The 16,698-nt window shown below is 46.8% G+C and overlaps 1 protein-coding gene across 1 annotated transcript in view; it reads left to right on the top strand.

Annotated features, from left to right (window-relative positions):
* Positions 1-487: 487 nt before the first annotated feature.
* MAP3K15 (mitogen-activated protein kinase kinase kinase 15) overlaps positions 488-16,698 on the top strand; it is a 151,594-nt gene continuing 135,383 nt past the window's right edge. The window contains exon 1 of the mRNA XM_054676915.2: positions 488-1,095. Within this exon, the coding sequence (XP_054532890.1) occupies positions 735-1,095 (361 nt within the window). The 5' untranslated portion in view covers positions 488-734. The remainder of the gene's footprint in view (positions 1,096-16,698) is intronic.

Below are 16,698 nucleotides of genomic sequence, written 5' to 3'. Positions count from 1 at the left end.
ATCTTCCAGACAAAATTTGTTGCTGGTGCCTCCCTGTGCCTTGTCAAGGTCACGGCGAAAGCCAGGACGAGCTCGCCTCCGGCACAGAGCTCACGGGGGGCCGTGCGCTTGGCAACCAGGGATGAAGCATCCGTTCATCCCAATGCCGGGTGAAAACTATTAATACGTCTGTATTGAGTTGGGAATAGAACATTTCATTCCAACCGATGCTTTGAAAGAGTTTTTACCCTGCTCGAATGCTTCAAGTTGTTTTGAGAAAAAAGAAATTGGAGCTCCTAATGGTGGTCAGGCTAGAGGGATGGCCAAAACAAAAAACAAAAAACAAAAAAAAACCTCCCCCAATTCCTGTTCCCGTGTTCGGCGTCTCCCGGCTGCGGGCGGGCGCTGCCTGGAGGGGGCAGCAGGGGGCACCCTCCCCGCTCCTGCCCCGCCGCCCTCCCCGGCCCCCTCCCCGCCCCTCGCTCGCCCTGACGTCCCCAGCCCCCGCCTCTTTCTCTCCGGCCTTCAAAGGGCGCTGGGGGCCTTGGGGCCTGAGCTTCAGGCTGCAGCCTAGGGGCACTGCCGTCTTCGGCCCGCCGCGGGGCCCCCGGTGCGCTCTGTTCCCTCGATTCCCGTAGCGTCCCGCGCTTCAGGAGCAGGTGCCGGGACCGCCTGCGCGGCTGCTGTAACTTGTGCCTCCTAGCGGATCGCAGCCGCTGGCCACTCGCGCAGGGGAAGGGCGCGCAGGCGGGCACATGGAGGGCGGCGGTGGGAATGCTCCGGCCGGGGCCCTCGGGGCGGCGAGCGAGTCTCCTCAGTGCCCGCCGCCGCCGGGGGTGGAGGGCGCGGCCGGGCCGGCGGAGCCCGACGGGGCGGCGGAGGGCGCGGCAGGCGGCAGCGGCGAGGGCGAGAGTGGGGGCGGGCCGCGGCGGGCTCTGCGGGCAGTATACGTGCGCAGTGAGAGCTCCCAGGGCGGCGCGGCCGGCGGCCCGGAGGCTGGGGCGCGGCAGTGCCTGCTGCGGGCCTGCGAGGCCGAGGGCGCTCACCTCACCTCCGTGCCCTTCGGGGAGCTGGACTTCGGGGAGACGGCCGTGCTCGACGCCTTCTACGACGCAGGTGAGAGCGGCTTCGTCCCCACCTCAGTCCCAGTTCACCTACCCTCACACGAGCCAGGGCACCCGCCCCGCCCCCTCGTCCTTCTCCCCCGTCCCCCTCGCCCTCGTCCCCCTCCCCTCCTCTCTAGTCCCCCTCCCCTTATCCCCCTCCCCCAGTCCCCCCTCCCGCAGGCCCCCCTCCCCTTAGTCTCCCTCCCCTTAGTCCCCCTCCCCTTCCCCTAGTCCCCTTCCTCTCATCCCCCTCCCCTTAGCCCCCCTCCTATCCTCTCACCCCCTGATCCGTCCAACAGGACCGTCCTGCCTTTGGGGGAGGGTAGAGTCGTTAACATTGTGCCCTTTTACAGATAAGAAAATAGAGGCCACGGGCATTTAGACTCTGATTCTTCAGGCATCTTAAACATCAGATAACCCAAGAAACAGCCTGTAACCCAGACCCTACCAAGCCCCCCTTCTCCCAAGTTATCCAACTTTTGCTTTCTCATTCCTGGCAGGTCTCTTACGCAGGCTACATATTAGAATCACCTGGGGAGCTTTTAAAACTCTGGGTGCCCAGATCGGACCCCAGACCAATGACATAAGCACCCGAGGCCTTAGAAGTGTCATGCTTCCCAGGCGATTCCATTTTGCAGCCAGGAGTGGAAATCGGTGTCTTACGTGTGTGTGTGTTGCCTCTACTTAGAAATACCAAGTGTTCCTTTGCACACTTCAATTCTCGTCCCCAAAACACTGACGGTGGAGTGTGAGCCACCACCCTGTGACGTATATTTTATCCCATAATGCACAGCATTCACGGGTTCGGGGGCACCTTTGCTGGAGTGGGACTCTAGGTCTCTAAACTCACTATAATAAATGTGCCTGAGAATCCAGCCTTAAGAAGCGTACTTTGGATTGGCAAGAGTTTCTCTCGGTGTGGAATGAATTGTTGCTTGACGTTTTTTCCCGTACAGCACCTTTGGTGACAAACCTCTGTCACCTGGGTGACGTTCAGAAGCATTATATGTGAGACAGTAATTACCTGGGAGTCCTTGTGCCTCAGTTTCTGGTCAAAGGGAGTAACAGTGCCTACCCTAAACCTAAAAGCTGATGAGATAGGATATGGGAAGTTGCTTTGCTGTAATAGTAAGCTAGGATGATTAGGATTCAGCCTCTGCTGGAGGCAGCGCAGATCTGTTTTTCTTGCAGAGCAAATTCTCCCCAGCTGGAAGGGCGGGGGAGGGGGGGAGTCAGGCTTGTTTAAACAAGTGGCAGCTGGACCCATTGAAAGCACTCTCCTGACATTTCTGACCACACTGAGTATACTCTTCAGCACAACATCTTTTTAGAAAAGTCGTTCAGGAGTCCAGTTCACCTAGAACCACTCCGTTTTCTCAACTTGTATTCATTCTGCTCCAAAATTGGAGTTTGAACAGACTCTTCTCTGAACGGTTAAATGTTCCTTTTGCCATGAGGCACAACACTCTCCTTCCTGCTGGTGCCACCTCTGAAAGATTTGTGTGCGGTGGCTTTTGCTTTCCCTGGGGCGGAGTGTGTGTGTACGGGGGGGGCCCTTCTAACAGGTCGACTGTGAAGATGCAGACGTCAAATCTCAGGCTTTCAATTCGGGAGCCACACAACAGACACGTCACCTTGGCTCACTCTGGCCTGGGTGGCCTAGAATGTTGGGCTGTACCATGAGCTCCCTTTGGTTAACCTTGTCCTGGTCTTGAGTAAATCATTTCTCAGTGCATTAGAATTGCTTTCAGAGGTTTGAGAAAGTACATACACAGTAAGTGGGTTCCTGGGCTAAACAGATGAGCACCTCCACTGTCTCCTGGATTCGTCCTCCATCACTCACTGCTTTTTGATGTTTCCACCAAAAAAGATACAGAGCTCTCACTTTGGCTTCTTTGTAAAAATTCTAAAACCACTCTGTCCAGTTTGGTAGCCACTAGCCACAGGTGGCTCTTGACAGTTAAACTGATTAGAATACGGTAAAAATGGTAAGATCCTTAGTTGCACTAGTGGCATTTAAGGCGCTTGATAGGCCAGGTGCAGTGGCTCACGCCTGTAATCCCAGCACTTTGGAAGGCCAAGGTGGGAGGATTGCTTGAGTATAGGAGTTCAAGACCAACCTGAGCGCAAAAAAAAAAAAAAAAAAAAGCAGGATGTGGTGGCACCCATGTGCCTGTGGTCCCAGCTACCTGGGAGGTGGAGGCAGGAGGATCACTTAAGCCCGGGAGGTCGATGCTGCGGTGACCTGTGTTTATGCCACTGCACTCCAGCCTGGGTGACAGATCGAGACCCTGTCTCTAAATAAACGAATAAATGCATGCTCCGTAGGCACAAGTAACTCCCAGGTGGGACAGTGAAGTTACAGAACTCTTTCCTCATCTCAGAAGGTCCTATTGAACAATGCTGTTCTGGAAAAAGGCTTGTGGGGGAGGGGAACTGTTGAACGGCCCAAGTATTTATTTTTAACTTTAAGTTCTGGGATACATGTGCTGAACGTGCAGGTTTGTTACATAGGTATACATGTGCCATGGTGGTTTGCTGCACCAATCAACCTGTCATCTAGGTTTTAAGCATGCATTAGGTATTTGTCCTAATGCTCTCCCTCCCCTCCCACTCCCCACAGGCCTTGGGGTGTGTGTGTGATGTTCCCCTCCCTGTGTCCATGTGTTCTCATTGTTCAGCTCTCACTTATGAGTGAGAACATGTAGTGTTTGGTTTTCTGTTCCTGTGTTAGTTTGCTGAGGATGATGGTTTCCAGCTTCATCCATGTCCCTGCAAAGGACATGAACTCATCCTTTTTCATGGCTGCATAGTATTCCATTGTGTATATGTGCCACATTTTCTTTATCCAGTCTATCACTGATGGGCATTTGGGTTGGTTCCAAGTCTTTGCTATTGTAAATAGTGCTGCAGTAAACATACATTTGCCTGTGTCTTTATAGTAGAATGATTTATAATCCTTTGGGTATATACCCAGCAATGGGATTGCTGGGTCAAATGGTATTTCTGGTTCTAGATCCTTGAGGAATCGCCACACTGTCTTTCACAATGGTTGAACTAATTCACACTCCCACCAACAGTGTAAAACCATTCCTATTTCTCCACATCCTCTCCAGCATCTGTTGTTTCCTGACTTTTTAATGATCGACGTTCTAACTGGCGTGAGATGGTATCTCATTGTGGTTTTGATTTGCATTTCTCTAATGACTAGTATTGATGGGTTTTTTTTTCATATGTTTGTTTGCCACATAAATGTCTTCTTTTGAAAAGTGTCTGTTCATATCCTTTGCCCACTTTTTGATGGGGTTGTTTTTTTCTTGTACATTTGTTTAAGTTCCTTGTAGATTCTGGATATTAGACCTTTGTCAGATCGATAGATTACAAAAACGTTCTCCCATTCTGTAGGTTGCCTGTTCACTCTGATGATAGTTTCTTCTGCTGTGCAGAAGCTCTTTAGTTTAATTAGATTTCCTTTGTCTATTTTGGCTTTTGTTGCCGTTGCTTTTGGTGTTTAAGCCATGAAGTTATTGCCCATGCCTATGTCCTGAATGGTATTGCCTAGGTTTTCTTCTAGGGTTTTTATGGTTTTAGGTCTTACGTTTAAGTCTTTAATCCATCTTGAGTTAATTTTTGTATAAGGTGTAAGAAAGGGGTCCAGTTTCAGTTTTCTGCATATGACTAGCCAGTTTTCCCAGCACCATTTATTAAATAGGGAATCCTTTCCCCATTGCTTGTTTTTGTCACGTTTGTCAAAGATCAGATGGTTGTAGATGTGTGGCGTTATTTCTGAGGCCTCTGTTCTGTTCCATTGGTCTATATTCCTTGGTATTTTATTCTCTTAGTGGCAGTTGTGAATGGGAGTTCACTCATGATTTGGCTCTGTGTTTGTCTTTTATTGGTGCATAGGAATACTTGTGATTTTTGCACGTTGATTTTGTATCCTGAGACTTTGCTGAAGTTGTTTATCAGCTTAAGGAGTTTTTGGGCTGAGACCGTGGGGTTTTCTAAATATACAATCATGTTGTCTACAAACAGACGATTTGACTTCCTCTCTTCCTAATTGAATACCCTTTATTTCCTTCTCCTGCCTGATTGCCCTGGCCAGAACTTCCAACACTATGTTGAATAGGAGTGGTGAGAGAGGGCATCCCTGTCTTGTGCCAGTTTTCAAAGGGAATGCTTCCAGCTTTTGCCCATTCAGTATGATATTGGCTATGGGTTTATTTTAAATAGCTCTTATTATTTTGAGATATGTTCCATCAATACCTAGTTTATTGAGAGTTTTTAGCATGAAGCGGTGTTTAATTTTATCGAAGGCCTTTTCTGCATCTATTGAGATAATTGTGGTTTTTGTCATTGGTTCTGTTTATGTGATCGATTATGTTTGTTGATTTGCGTATGTTGAACCAGCCTTGCATTCAGGGATGAAGCTGACTTGATCATGGTGGATAAGCTTTTTGATGTGCTGCTGGATTCGGTTTGCCAGTATTTTATTGAGGATTTTCACATCGATGTTCATCCTGAAATTTTCTTTTTTTGTTGTGTCTGTGCCAGGTTTTGGAATCAGGATAATGCTGGCCTCTTTTTCTGTTGTTTGGAATAGTTTCAGAAGGAATGGTACCAGCTCCTCTTTGTACCTCTGGTAGAATTCGGCTGTGAATCCGTCTAGGATTTTTTTAGTTGGTAGGCTATTACTGCCTCAATTTCAGAACTTGTTATTGGTCTTTTCAGGGATTTGACTTCTTCCTGGTTTTGTCTTGGGAGGGTGTATGTGTCCAGGAATTTATCCATTTCTTCTAGATTTTCTAGTTTATTTGTGTAGATGTGTTTATAGTGTTCTCTGATGGTAGTTTGTATTTCCATGGGATCAGTGGTGATTGCCCCTTTATCATTTTCTATTGTGTCTATTTGAATCTTCTCTCTTTTCTTCTTTATTAGTCTAGGTAGTGGTCTATCAATTTTGTTGATCTTTTCAAAAAACCAGCCCCTGAATTCATTGATTTTTTTGAAGGTTTTTTCATGTCTCTATTTCCTTCAGTTCTGCTCCAATCTTAGTTATTTCTTGTCTTCTGCTAGCTTTTGAATGTGTTTGCTCTTGCTTCTCTAGTCCTTTTAATTGTGATGTTAGGGTGTCGATTTTAGATCTTTCCTGCTTTCTCTTGTGGGCATTTAGTGCTATACATTTCCCTCTAAACACTACTTTAGCTGTGTCCCAGAGATTCTGGTACATTGTATCTTTGTTCTCATTGATTTCAAAGAACATCATTATTTCTGCTTTAATTTCGTTATTTACCCAGTAGTCATTCAGGAGCAGATTGTTCAGTTTCCACGTAGTTGTGCGGTTTTGAGTGAGTTTCTTAATCCTGAGTTCTAATTTAATTGCGCTGTGGTCTGAGAGGCTGTTATGATTTCTGTTCTTTTGCATTTGCTGAGGAGTGTGTTACTTCCATTTATGTGGTCGATTTTAGAATAAGTGCTATGTGGCGCTAAGAAGAATGTGTATTCTGTTGACTTGGGGTGGAGAGTTCTGTAGATATCTATCAGGTCTGCTTTGGCCCAAGTATGTTTTAGGGGCCATCATCTACGGGAAATTTAAGCACTTCCTGTGTCCTGTTCTCACAGCAAGTCAAAGTCAGGTTTGACTGTGGTTTTCCATCTCCTTGTAGTGTTTCATGGGGTCCTGTGTGGGTCTAAATCTTGGGGCTGTGTCACTAGCACATATAGTGGATTGGATGAGCTGCAGGAAAATGGCAGGCAGGCCTTGGACGTAAGCAAGAGCAAGTGGATGCTGTTGGAAAAGGAAAGTACCGTGGGCTGAGAGGGGCAGGGCATGTCCCATTTGTGTTTTCTAAATTATTTTTAAATATTTATTTTTAAATTTTTGTACATATATATAGATTTTTTTTGAGACAGGGTCTCACTCTGTTGCCCAGTCTAGAGTGCAGTGGCACGATCTTGGCACACTGCAGCCTCAACCTCCCAGACTTGAGCAATCCTCCTGCCTCAGCCTCCCAAAATTCTGGGATTACAGGTGTGAGTCACCACCCCTGGCGCATTTTGTTTATTTTTTGTAGAGATGAACTCTCACTCTGTGAGATCTTATGGACTCGAATTCCTGGGCTCAAGTGATCCCCCCATCTCAGCCTCCCAAATTACTAGGATTACAGGCGTGAACCACCACCCCCGGTCCTTGTGGTTTTTAAAATTGTGATAAAATATGTATAACAAAATTTACTATTTTGGCCATTTTTAGTGTTCATTTCAGTGTCATTACATATATTCACACTGTTACGTGACCATCAACAATATCCATCTCCAGGCCGGGCACGGTGGCTCACACCTGTAATACCAGCACTTCGGGAGACTGAGGTGGGTGGATCACCTGAGCTCAAGAGTTTGAGACCAGCCTGGCCAACATGGCGAAACCCTGTTTCTACTAAAAATATAAAAATTAGCCAGGCATGGTGGCGTGCACCTGTAGTCTCAGCTACTCAGGAGACTGAGGCAGGAGAATCGCTTGAGCCCAGGAGGCAGAGGTTGCAGTGAGCCAAGATTGCACCACTGCACTCCAGGCTGGGCAACAGAGCGAGACTCCATTTCAAAAAACAAAAACCAATATCCTGGCTGGGCGCGGCGGCTCATGCCTGTGATCCCAGCACTTTGGGAGGCCGAGGCGGGTGGATCACCTGAGGTCAGGAATTTGAGACCAGCCTGGCCAACATGGTGAAACCCTGTCTCTACTAAAAATACAAAAATTAGCCAGGCGTGGTGGCGGGCACCTGTAATCTCAGCTACTCGGGAGGCTGAGCCAGGAGAATTGCTGGAACCCAGAAGGCAGAGGTTGCAGTGAGCTGAGATCGTGCCATTGCACTCCAGCCCGGGCAGACAACAGCGAGACCCCATCTCAAACAAAACAAAACCCTATAAACCAATATACATCTCCAGAACTTTTTTTAAAATAGTTTTTTAGAGCAGTTGTAGGTTCACAGCAAACTTGAGAAGAAAAGTGCAGAGTGTTCCCATCAACCCCTCTGCCCTCTCCCACAAACTCCCCTATCATGAGCTTCTTCCACCAGACTACGGCACTTGTGACAATTGATGAACTTACACGTATGTTGACACATCATACTCACTTGAAATCTTTAGTTTACATTAGGGTTGAGTTTATATTAGTTGTTCTTTTTTTTTTTTTTTTTTTGAGACAAGGTCTCACTCTCACCCAGGCTGGAGTGCAGTAGCGCGATCATGGCTCACCGCAGCCTTGACCTCCCTGGGCTCAAGTGATCCTTCCACCTCAGCCTCCCGAGTCGCTGGGACTTACAGGCATGCACCACAGTGCCCGGCTAATTTTGGTAGGCTTTTGTCAACTGCATCCTGTGTCTCCCTCCTAGAGGTTCTCAGTGTTTGTGAACATCTTAAAGACTTGAGGCAAGTTGCAGGAAGCAAAGAGACCTGTGTGACTTCGTCTCATACTTTCTCAAGTGTTTTGACTGTGGAAGCTATCCTCCTGGGATGCTGTAATTGAATACACTTATTGTACTAGGAAGTCTTAAAATGACATTGGGACTGATAGAATACAATGCTTTTATCTTCATGGGCTACACCGTTTTGTTTACTCTTAGAATAGTTAGGTGGTTAGTTGTGTAAGTGAGAGCCTCTACCTAGATGCTAATTAGCAGCATTCTTGAGTTAGCTATTAACTGCTTAAATGGCAAGAACAGCTTCTGAGGCACAAGTGATCTTCCCATACCTGTTGTGTCTGGCTTTGCATAACTTCACTCTTCTCTGAACCTCATTTAAATGTTACTTTCCTGACCCAGGGGTCCTGCTTCTGATTTTTGTTTTTTCCTTCTGTTACGTGCACAGTGATCTTAAAAGTTGTGAAGTATTGCAACCCATACTAGGATGTTTTCATATTTCCTGAACATCGATAGGAAAACTATAAGACTAGGCCGGGTGCGGTGGCTCACGTCTGTAATCCCAGGGCTTTGGGAGGCCAAGGCAGGCGGATCATTGGAGGTCAGGAGTTAGAGAGCAGCCTGGCCAACATAGTGAAACCCTGTCTCTACTAAAAATACAAAAAATTAGCTGGGCATGGTGGCACACACCTGTAATCCCAGCTACTTGGGAGGCTGAGGCAGGAGAATCGCTTGAACCCGTGAGGTGGAGGTTGCAGTGGGCCAAGATCGCGCTACTGCACTCCAGCCTGGGCGGCAGAGCAAGACTCCGTCTCAAGAAAAATAAATAAATAAAAACTAAGACTAGGGCTTCAGTCTCCAGATTCGTTATTTGGTTTTGCTCTAGTCTGATGATACTCCTTTTCTGGCTGGCTTATACAAGAGTCATTGTGGGGTATAAAGTGTGGTGGAGTTAGTGAGGTGGCTGCTAAAGATTTGTGCTGTTGCCAGGTGTGGTGGCTCACGCCTCTAATCCCAGCTCTTTGGGAGGCCAAGGTGGGTGGTCAGGAGTTCGAGAGCAGCCTGGTCAACATAGCAAAACCCCGTCTCTACTAATAATACAAAAATCAGGCCGGACGCCGTGGTTCATGCCTGTAACTCCAGCACTTTGGGAGGCCAAGGTGGGTGGATCACCTGAGGTCAGGAGTTGGAGACCAGCTTGGCTAACATGGTGAAACCCTGTCTCTACTAAAAATACAAAAAATTAGCTGGGCGTTGTGGCAGGCACCTGTAATCCCAGCTACTCGGGAGACTGAGGCAGGAGAATCACTTGAACTCGGGAGGTGGAAGTTGCAGTGAGCCGAGATTGTGCCATTGCACTACAGCCTGAGCAACGAGAGTGAAACTCCATCTCAAAATTAAAAACAAAACAAACAAAAAACCCCAAAAATTAGCCTTGCGTGGTGGCGTGCACTTGTAATCCCAGCTACCCGGGAGGCTGAGGCAGGAGAATTGCTTGAACCCAGGAGGCAGAGATTGCAGTGAGCCAAGATCATGCCAGTGCACTCAAGCCCGGGTGACAAGAGTGAGACTCCATCTCAAAAAAAAAAAAAAAGAAAAGAGATTTATGCTCGTAGTTATTGCTGAGAACCAAGGACTACATTTCCCAGCATCCTTTGAGTCTATGTAGACTCATCCTTACTACCATATAGGTGAGAGTGATGTCTGCCACTTCTGGGCCAAGTTTTTGGTGAATCCACTAGGCCTTCCCGTATCTTCTCATCCCTTTCCATGGTCCCCATGTAGACGATGATGGTGGCACTTGATGGAAGGTACCTGACTCCCTGAGTTACTCTTTGGAGGACAGCTGGCAGAGGAGGAATATCCACTTTGGATTTTGCATATGCAAGAGAGAAGCTTTTATTTGGTCAGGTTACTGAGATTTTGGCATCGTTTGTTATAGTAATAAGAGAGTTGCAACTTAGGTTTTGAAAATCTAGTCCAACTGCTAGAAAATTATCTCCTGGGGTAGGCCTTACCAAGAAAGAGTCAGGCTGTGGGTCATCTCATGTCACGAATCATTACTGTTCATAGTACATGCCAATCATGGAGCCCCTCTCTATGCTGCTGTGGGCTAAGAAAATAGAAATGAGGTGCTTGGACCATCAGCCATCAGGTTAATACTGGCTTGGGGTGGGGGTGGGTGGAGACATTTTATCTTCCTTCATGGTTTCATCAGTTTTGGAGGCTAGGTAACTTTTTCAAATGTTTTATTTTTATTATTATTTTTTACATAAAATCTTTCAAAAAATAAGAGGTTTGGTGCTGTAGGAACCCTATACCTGTTTGGCAAGCTTTTTGTTTCTGGGCTTTTTTTTTTTTTTTTTTTGAGAGGAGGTCTCGCTCTGTTGCTCAGGCTAGAGTGCAGTGGCACGATGACAGCTCACTGCAGACTCTACCTCCCTAGCTCAGGTGATCCTCCCACTTCAGCCTCCCAGGTAGCTGGGACTACAGGCACACGCCACCACATCTGGCTAGTTTTTTGTACAGACAAGGTTTTGCCTTGTTGCCCAGGCTGGTCTTGAACTCCTGGGCTCAAGCGATCCACCTACCTTGGCCTCCCAAAGTGCTGGGATTACAGGCATGACCCACCGTGCCCAGCCTTAGGTAACTTTTTCCTTTGGCATTAAATGATACTGTAGTGATTGTTAGTTTTTATCTGACAGTGATATTGGGCTTTTTTTAAAACAAAAGATATGAAATGGTTTAAAATAAGGCTAGCTCTAGTTTTCCTTGCCACCTTTCACGTGAGTTATGTCTGGCTTCTCCCTCTGTGGTGGTATCTCTGGATTCTTTATTAGCTTGATGCATTGTGTGGCAAAGACAGTGTTCGCCAAACATCCATATGTTCTTCCACATTTCTTCATATCCCTTGGGCCCTTGTGACTAGTACTGGCAAGTGCGATGTGAGCAGCAGCAGCAAGCATCACTTTGGGCTTTTAAAGCAGTTAGGTGACGCACTCCTCCATCTCTCTGCCTCTGTTGTGGCAGACTTGAAGATCAGGGAGTAAAGATAGCAATTAAGCCACTGAAGCCTTGGGGATTTGTCTGTTGTGGCAGCATAGCCTAGCTTATCCTGACTAATAGAGCTTGTCATGCATTCTGCTAAAAATACCTAAATACATCTCTTTTCTCTTTCTTTCCCCCTCCCCTCCCCTCCCCTCCCCTCCCCTCCCACCCCACAGGTTCTTGCTCTGTCACCCAGCTGGAGTGCAGTGACACAAACAGGGCTCACTGTAACCTCACCTTCCTGGACTCAAGCAATCTTCCTACCTCAGCCTCCTGTTTGTGTAGCTGGGACTACAGGTGCACGCCACTATGTCCAGCTATTTTTACTTTTTTTGTAGAGATGGGGATCTCACTATATTGCCCAGGCTGGTCTCGAACTCCTGGGCTCAAGTGATCCTCCTGCCTCAGCCTTCCAAAGTGCCGGGATTACAGGTGTGACCCACCATGCCTGGCCTAAATGTACATCTTGTTTCAACTTATTTTAGTGGGCTCAGCCCACGTGTGCATTTGCTCCTGCAAGAAGGAGCCTGAAAAATGCCTTAAGATTTCTTATATCCTATGGCCGGGTGTGATGGCTCACGCCTGTAATCCCAGCACTTTGGGAGGCCGAGGCGGGCAGATCACCTGAGGCCAGGAGTTTGAGACCATCCTGGCCAACATGGTGAAACCCTGTCTCTCCCAAAAAATACAAAAATTAGCCAGGCATGGTGGCCCATGCCTATAGTCCCAGCTTCTTGGGAGGCTGAGGTAGGAGAATCACTTGAACCCAGGAGGGGGAGGTTGCAGTGAGCTGAGATTGCGCCACTGCATTCCAGCCTGAGCGACAGAGTGAGACTCTGTCTCAAAGAACAAGAAGATAACTTGCTGAATATTCCTTCCTCATCATTCTGGAGAATGCTTAAAGTTCAGAGGAAGATGGACCTGTGGGAGATGTTGGTTTGATGGCTGTGCAGTGATGAAACAGGCAGCCCTCTGATACAGCACATACGTTTTGCATGCCATCTACACATGGTCAGGAGACTGGCCACATTTATTTCTAGCAGAGCATAGGAGCGATAGTTAATTTAGACATTGCCATCTATAAGGGTAAGTAAACATGGATGAGTAAAATCCCCCACCTAGCAGTTCATGTCAGAAAGCTAGGAGTCAGCGATCCCACTCTCTCCCTCATTGTCAAATCCAGGTAGTTACTTCCAAAATGTTTCTCAGATTTGCCCACTTCTCTCTCTATGCCCTGCTACTGTCTTGGTCTAAGCACCATCTTGTCTCATCCAGGTTACTGTCAGTAGCTTTGTAACTGGTCTCTCAAAGTTGGACCAGTCTGGCTGCGTTCAAATTTATGTATCTGCCTAGAGGCTACTGTATCCTGGTTTCCGTCCCCATATTAGTCTATTTTCACAGTGCTACAAGATAGTACTTGAGACTGGGTAATTTATATACAAAAGTGGTAATTTTGTTTTGTTTTGAGACAGGGTCTCACCCTGTTGTCCAGGCTGGAGTGCAGTGGCATAACCTTGGCTCGCCGCAACCTCCACTTTCCCGGGCTCAAGTGATTCTCCAGTCCCAGCCTCCGGAGTAGCTGGGATTACAGGCATGAGCCACCAATGTCTGGCTAATTGTTGTATTTTTTTGTAGAGATGGGCTTTTGCCATGTTGGCCAGGTTGGTCTTGAACTCCTGAGCTCAAGTGATCCACCTGCCATGGCCCCCCAAAGCGTTGGGATTACAGGCGTGAGCCACTGTGCCTGGCCCCAAAAGAGGTTTAATTGAATCACAGTTTGGCATGGCTGGGGAGGGCTTAGGAAACTTAAAATCATGGCAGAAGGGGAAGGGGAGGCAAGGCACGTCTTACATGGTGGCAGGAGAGAGAGAGAGCACAGGGGAAACTGCCACTTTTAAACCATCAGATCTCGTGAGAACTTCCTCACTGTCATGAGAACAGCATGGGGGAACCGCCCCCATAATCCAGTCACCTCCCACCAAGTCCCTCCCTCCACACGTAGGGATTATAACTCGAGATGAGGTGTGGGGGACACAGCCAAACCATATCAGTCCCCACCCCCACCTGTAGTCTTCCTCTGATCAATACCTGTTCAGCTTTCATATCCAAGTTCTTCAAGGGAGCCTGCATGGACTCCCCTCCTTCTCCCTGTTGGCTTTTGTATGCTGAGGTTTTCTTTCCTCACAGGCAAAACAATTGTGATTAAATAATAATTATTACTTTTTGAGACTGAGTCTCTGTCGCCCAGGCTAGAGTGCAGTGGCATGGTCTTGGCTCACTGAAACCTCCACCTCCCAGGTTCAAACGATTCACCTGCCTCAGCCTCCCAAGTAGTTGGGATTACAGGCATGTGCCACCTTGCCCGGCTAATTTTTGTATTTTTAGTAGAGATGGGGTTTCACCATGTTGGCCAGGGTGGTCTAGAACTCCTGACCTCAGGTGATCTGCTTGCCTCAGCCTCCCAAAGTGCTAGGATTGCAGGCATAAGGCACCGCACCCAGCCCTTAAATAATTATTGATTTAATGATTGATCTTCTGCCAGACAGCGAACTCTTCAATGGCCGGGAGCCAGGTATAGTTTTCTTTGCCACCGTTTGAGTGATTGCTACGAATATCTACCCAGCTCCTCTTAAAAATAATCATCAGTGGGCACAGATGACAGCTGGCTTCTCCTGTTGAGATAAAGCAGATCTTATGTGGTGCCCTCAAAAGAAATTTAGAATGCAGTTTCCAGTGGCATGTTGAAAATGGTAGTCAGGCCATAGATAGAGTGCACTTACGATTTTATTAAGAAGTAACATCCATCCTAATGACACATTTCTAGGTCTGAACCTTTCTCTTCAGTGGTGCATATCTGACAGAAGAGACTAGAAGAACTCAAACTGGACATGCTGGGATGGAAGTAGTGGTTTCAGTTATTGCTGGGAATGGAATACCGGTTCTTTTTCTTCTGGTTTGTCCATATTTTCTATACTGTATGTTATTTTCTAGAATATAAGTACGATTTTTACTTTAAGTACAGTAGGCGATTAAAGATGGCGTTGTAACTCAGAAGCCTTCTCCCTTTCTCCCTCCCTGCTGGAGAGAGTGGCCAGGCGTGCTCAGGCTAGACAACCATGAGTGCTCCCAGGGACCCCCGGCTGCAGAAGTCCATGGCTGGACCTCAGCTGTCTTCTGTTGGACTTGGCTGTTGGCTTGTCCATAGGGGCCCTTCCCTGAGCTTCCTTCGTTTCCATGCTGCTGTTAGTGCTACTGACTCAGAATTGAGCCTGGAACTTTCCTCACGTTAGTCATGTGGGCCAACTTTGAAAGAAGCATTTCACCTGCAGCATTTAATGGAGACATTGCTGTTTGAGCCTTGAGTGCATTTTAGAGTAGATATCCGTGGGCTGGTCTGCTACCTTACTGGCTGTGTTATTATCTGTTACTAGGACAAAATGTATTTTCAGTTCCCTGCAGTGAACTTCCAAACATAGTTTTGGAATACGAGCCATAAACTGTTTTAAAAGTCTTCTATGTATCTGGCTTTGAAATAGGTGCTGTTTCAATCCCGGCCAAATAACAGGGTTGGAATAGGACTGAACTTTCTGTAAAGTAGGCTGGCAAAATTCTTGTTTCCCAGTAACTTGCACAGGTTTTGGCAATTGCATGTGATGGGACTGGCAGAAATGCCTGGCGGTTGTTGGGGCTTGGTTTGGGGAGGGAGAGTGGTTGGGGAGTAGAAGGGAGTTGAGTAGTGGGTGAGTCCTGGCAGGAAGGAGAGCTCATTCAGGAATTGGGGTCTGTGGCAGGCCATCCCAGGGGCCAGGCAGAACTGGACACAGATAGGGAGGGGAAAGAGAAGGTAGAGAGAGACAGGAGCATTCGATGTAGATAACTTTCCCTCTTAAATTATTTTATCATGGAAAATTTCAAGCATGTACATTACCCAGCTCTGACAATTATTGACATCCTGCTGTTCTCATTTCTTCTTTACCTCTATCCATTCCCTACCTCATACTTGATTATTCTTTTTATTTTTTTATTTTTATATTTATTTAGAGATGGAGTCTCACTCTGTCACCGAGGCTGGAGTGCAGTGGCGCGATCTCGGCTCACTGAAACCTCCATCTCCCAAGTTCAAGCGATTCTCTTCCCTCAGCTTCCTGAGTAGCTGGGATTACAGGCATACGCCACCACACCCAGCTAATTTTTGTATTTTCAGTAGAGATTGGGTTTCGCCATGTTGGCCAGGATGGTCTCGAACTCCTGACCTCAGGTGATCCACCCGCCTTGGCCTCCCAAAGTGCTTGGATTTCAGGCGTGGGCCACTGCACCCGGCCAATTATTCTTTTTAAACATATTAAATGTAAAATGTATAGGCATTGTGATATACAAATCTCAGCTGTACAACTTTAAAAAATGACTAAACCTGTCTAATGCAACCCCCATTGCAATATAGAGAACATTTCTGTTTTTCCAGAAAGTTTCATCATGTCCCCTCTCCCTCAATCCTACCTTTACCCCTATAAGGCTATGACTGATCTGCTGTCATCTCTGTAGATTAGATCTGCCTTTCCTAGAGCTTCATCTAAATGGTCTCATACAATATGTATTCTTTGGTGTCTGGCTTTGTTCACTCAGCATGATGATTTTGAGATTCGTCCATACAGTTATATGTATCTGTAGTTTGTTCCTTTCTAATATTATACAATTTTATTGTAAGAATATACCGGTTAGTTTAGGCATTCTCCTATTGATGAACGTTTGGGTTGCTTCTAGTTTGGAGTTGTTAACAACCAAAGCAGCTCTGAACATTTGCAATTTGCAAGTCTTTGTGACTTTTTGTCGACCAGTGTTTTTATTCCTCTTGAGTAAATACCTATGAGTAGAATGGCTGGATCAAAGGGTTAAGTGTGTGTTGAAGTATATCAGAAACTTCCAACCCTTTTTCTGAAGTGGTTGTACCATTTTATATTCTTAGCACCAATGTGTGACAGTTGCAGTGGCTTCACATCGTCACCAACACTGTATTACCAATCATGTCAATTGTGGTTCTTCTCATAAGGGTTGTGGTGGTTTCTCCTCATGGTTTTAATTTGCCTTTCCCTCATGATTAATGATGTTGAGTACTTCTCCATGTGCTTTTTGGACATGCAGATATCTTC

Source organism: Pan troglodytes, chromosome X (genome assembly GCF_028858775.2).
Source record: "Pan troglodytes isolate AG18354 chromosome X, NHGRI_mPanTro3-v2.0_pri, whole genome shotgun sequence".
Lineage (NCBI taxonomy): Eukaryota > Metazoa > Chordata > Mammalia > Primates > Hominidae > Pan > Pan troglodytes.
The sequence above is the reverse complement of the archived record's forward strand: the minus strand, read 5'-3'. Positions and strand labels throughout refer to the sequence as shown.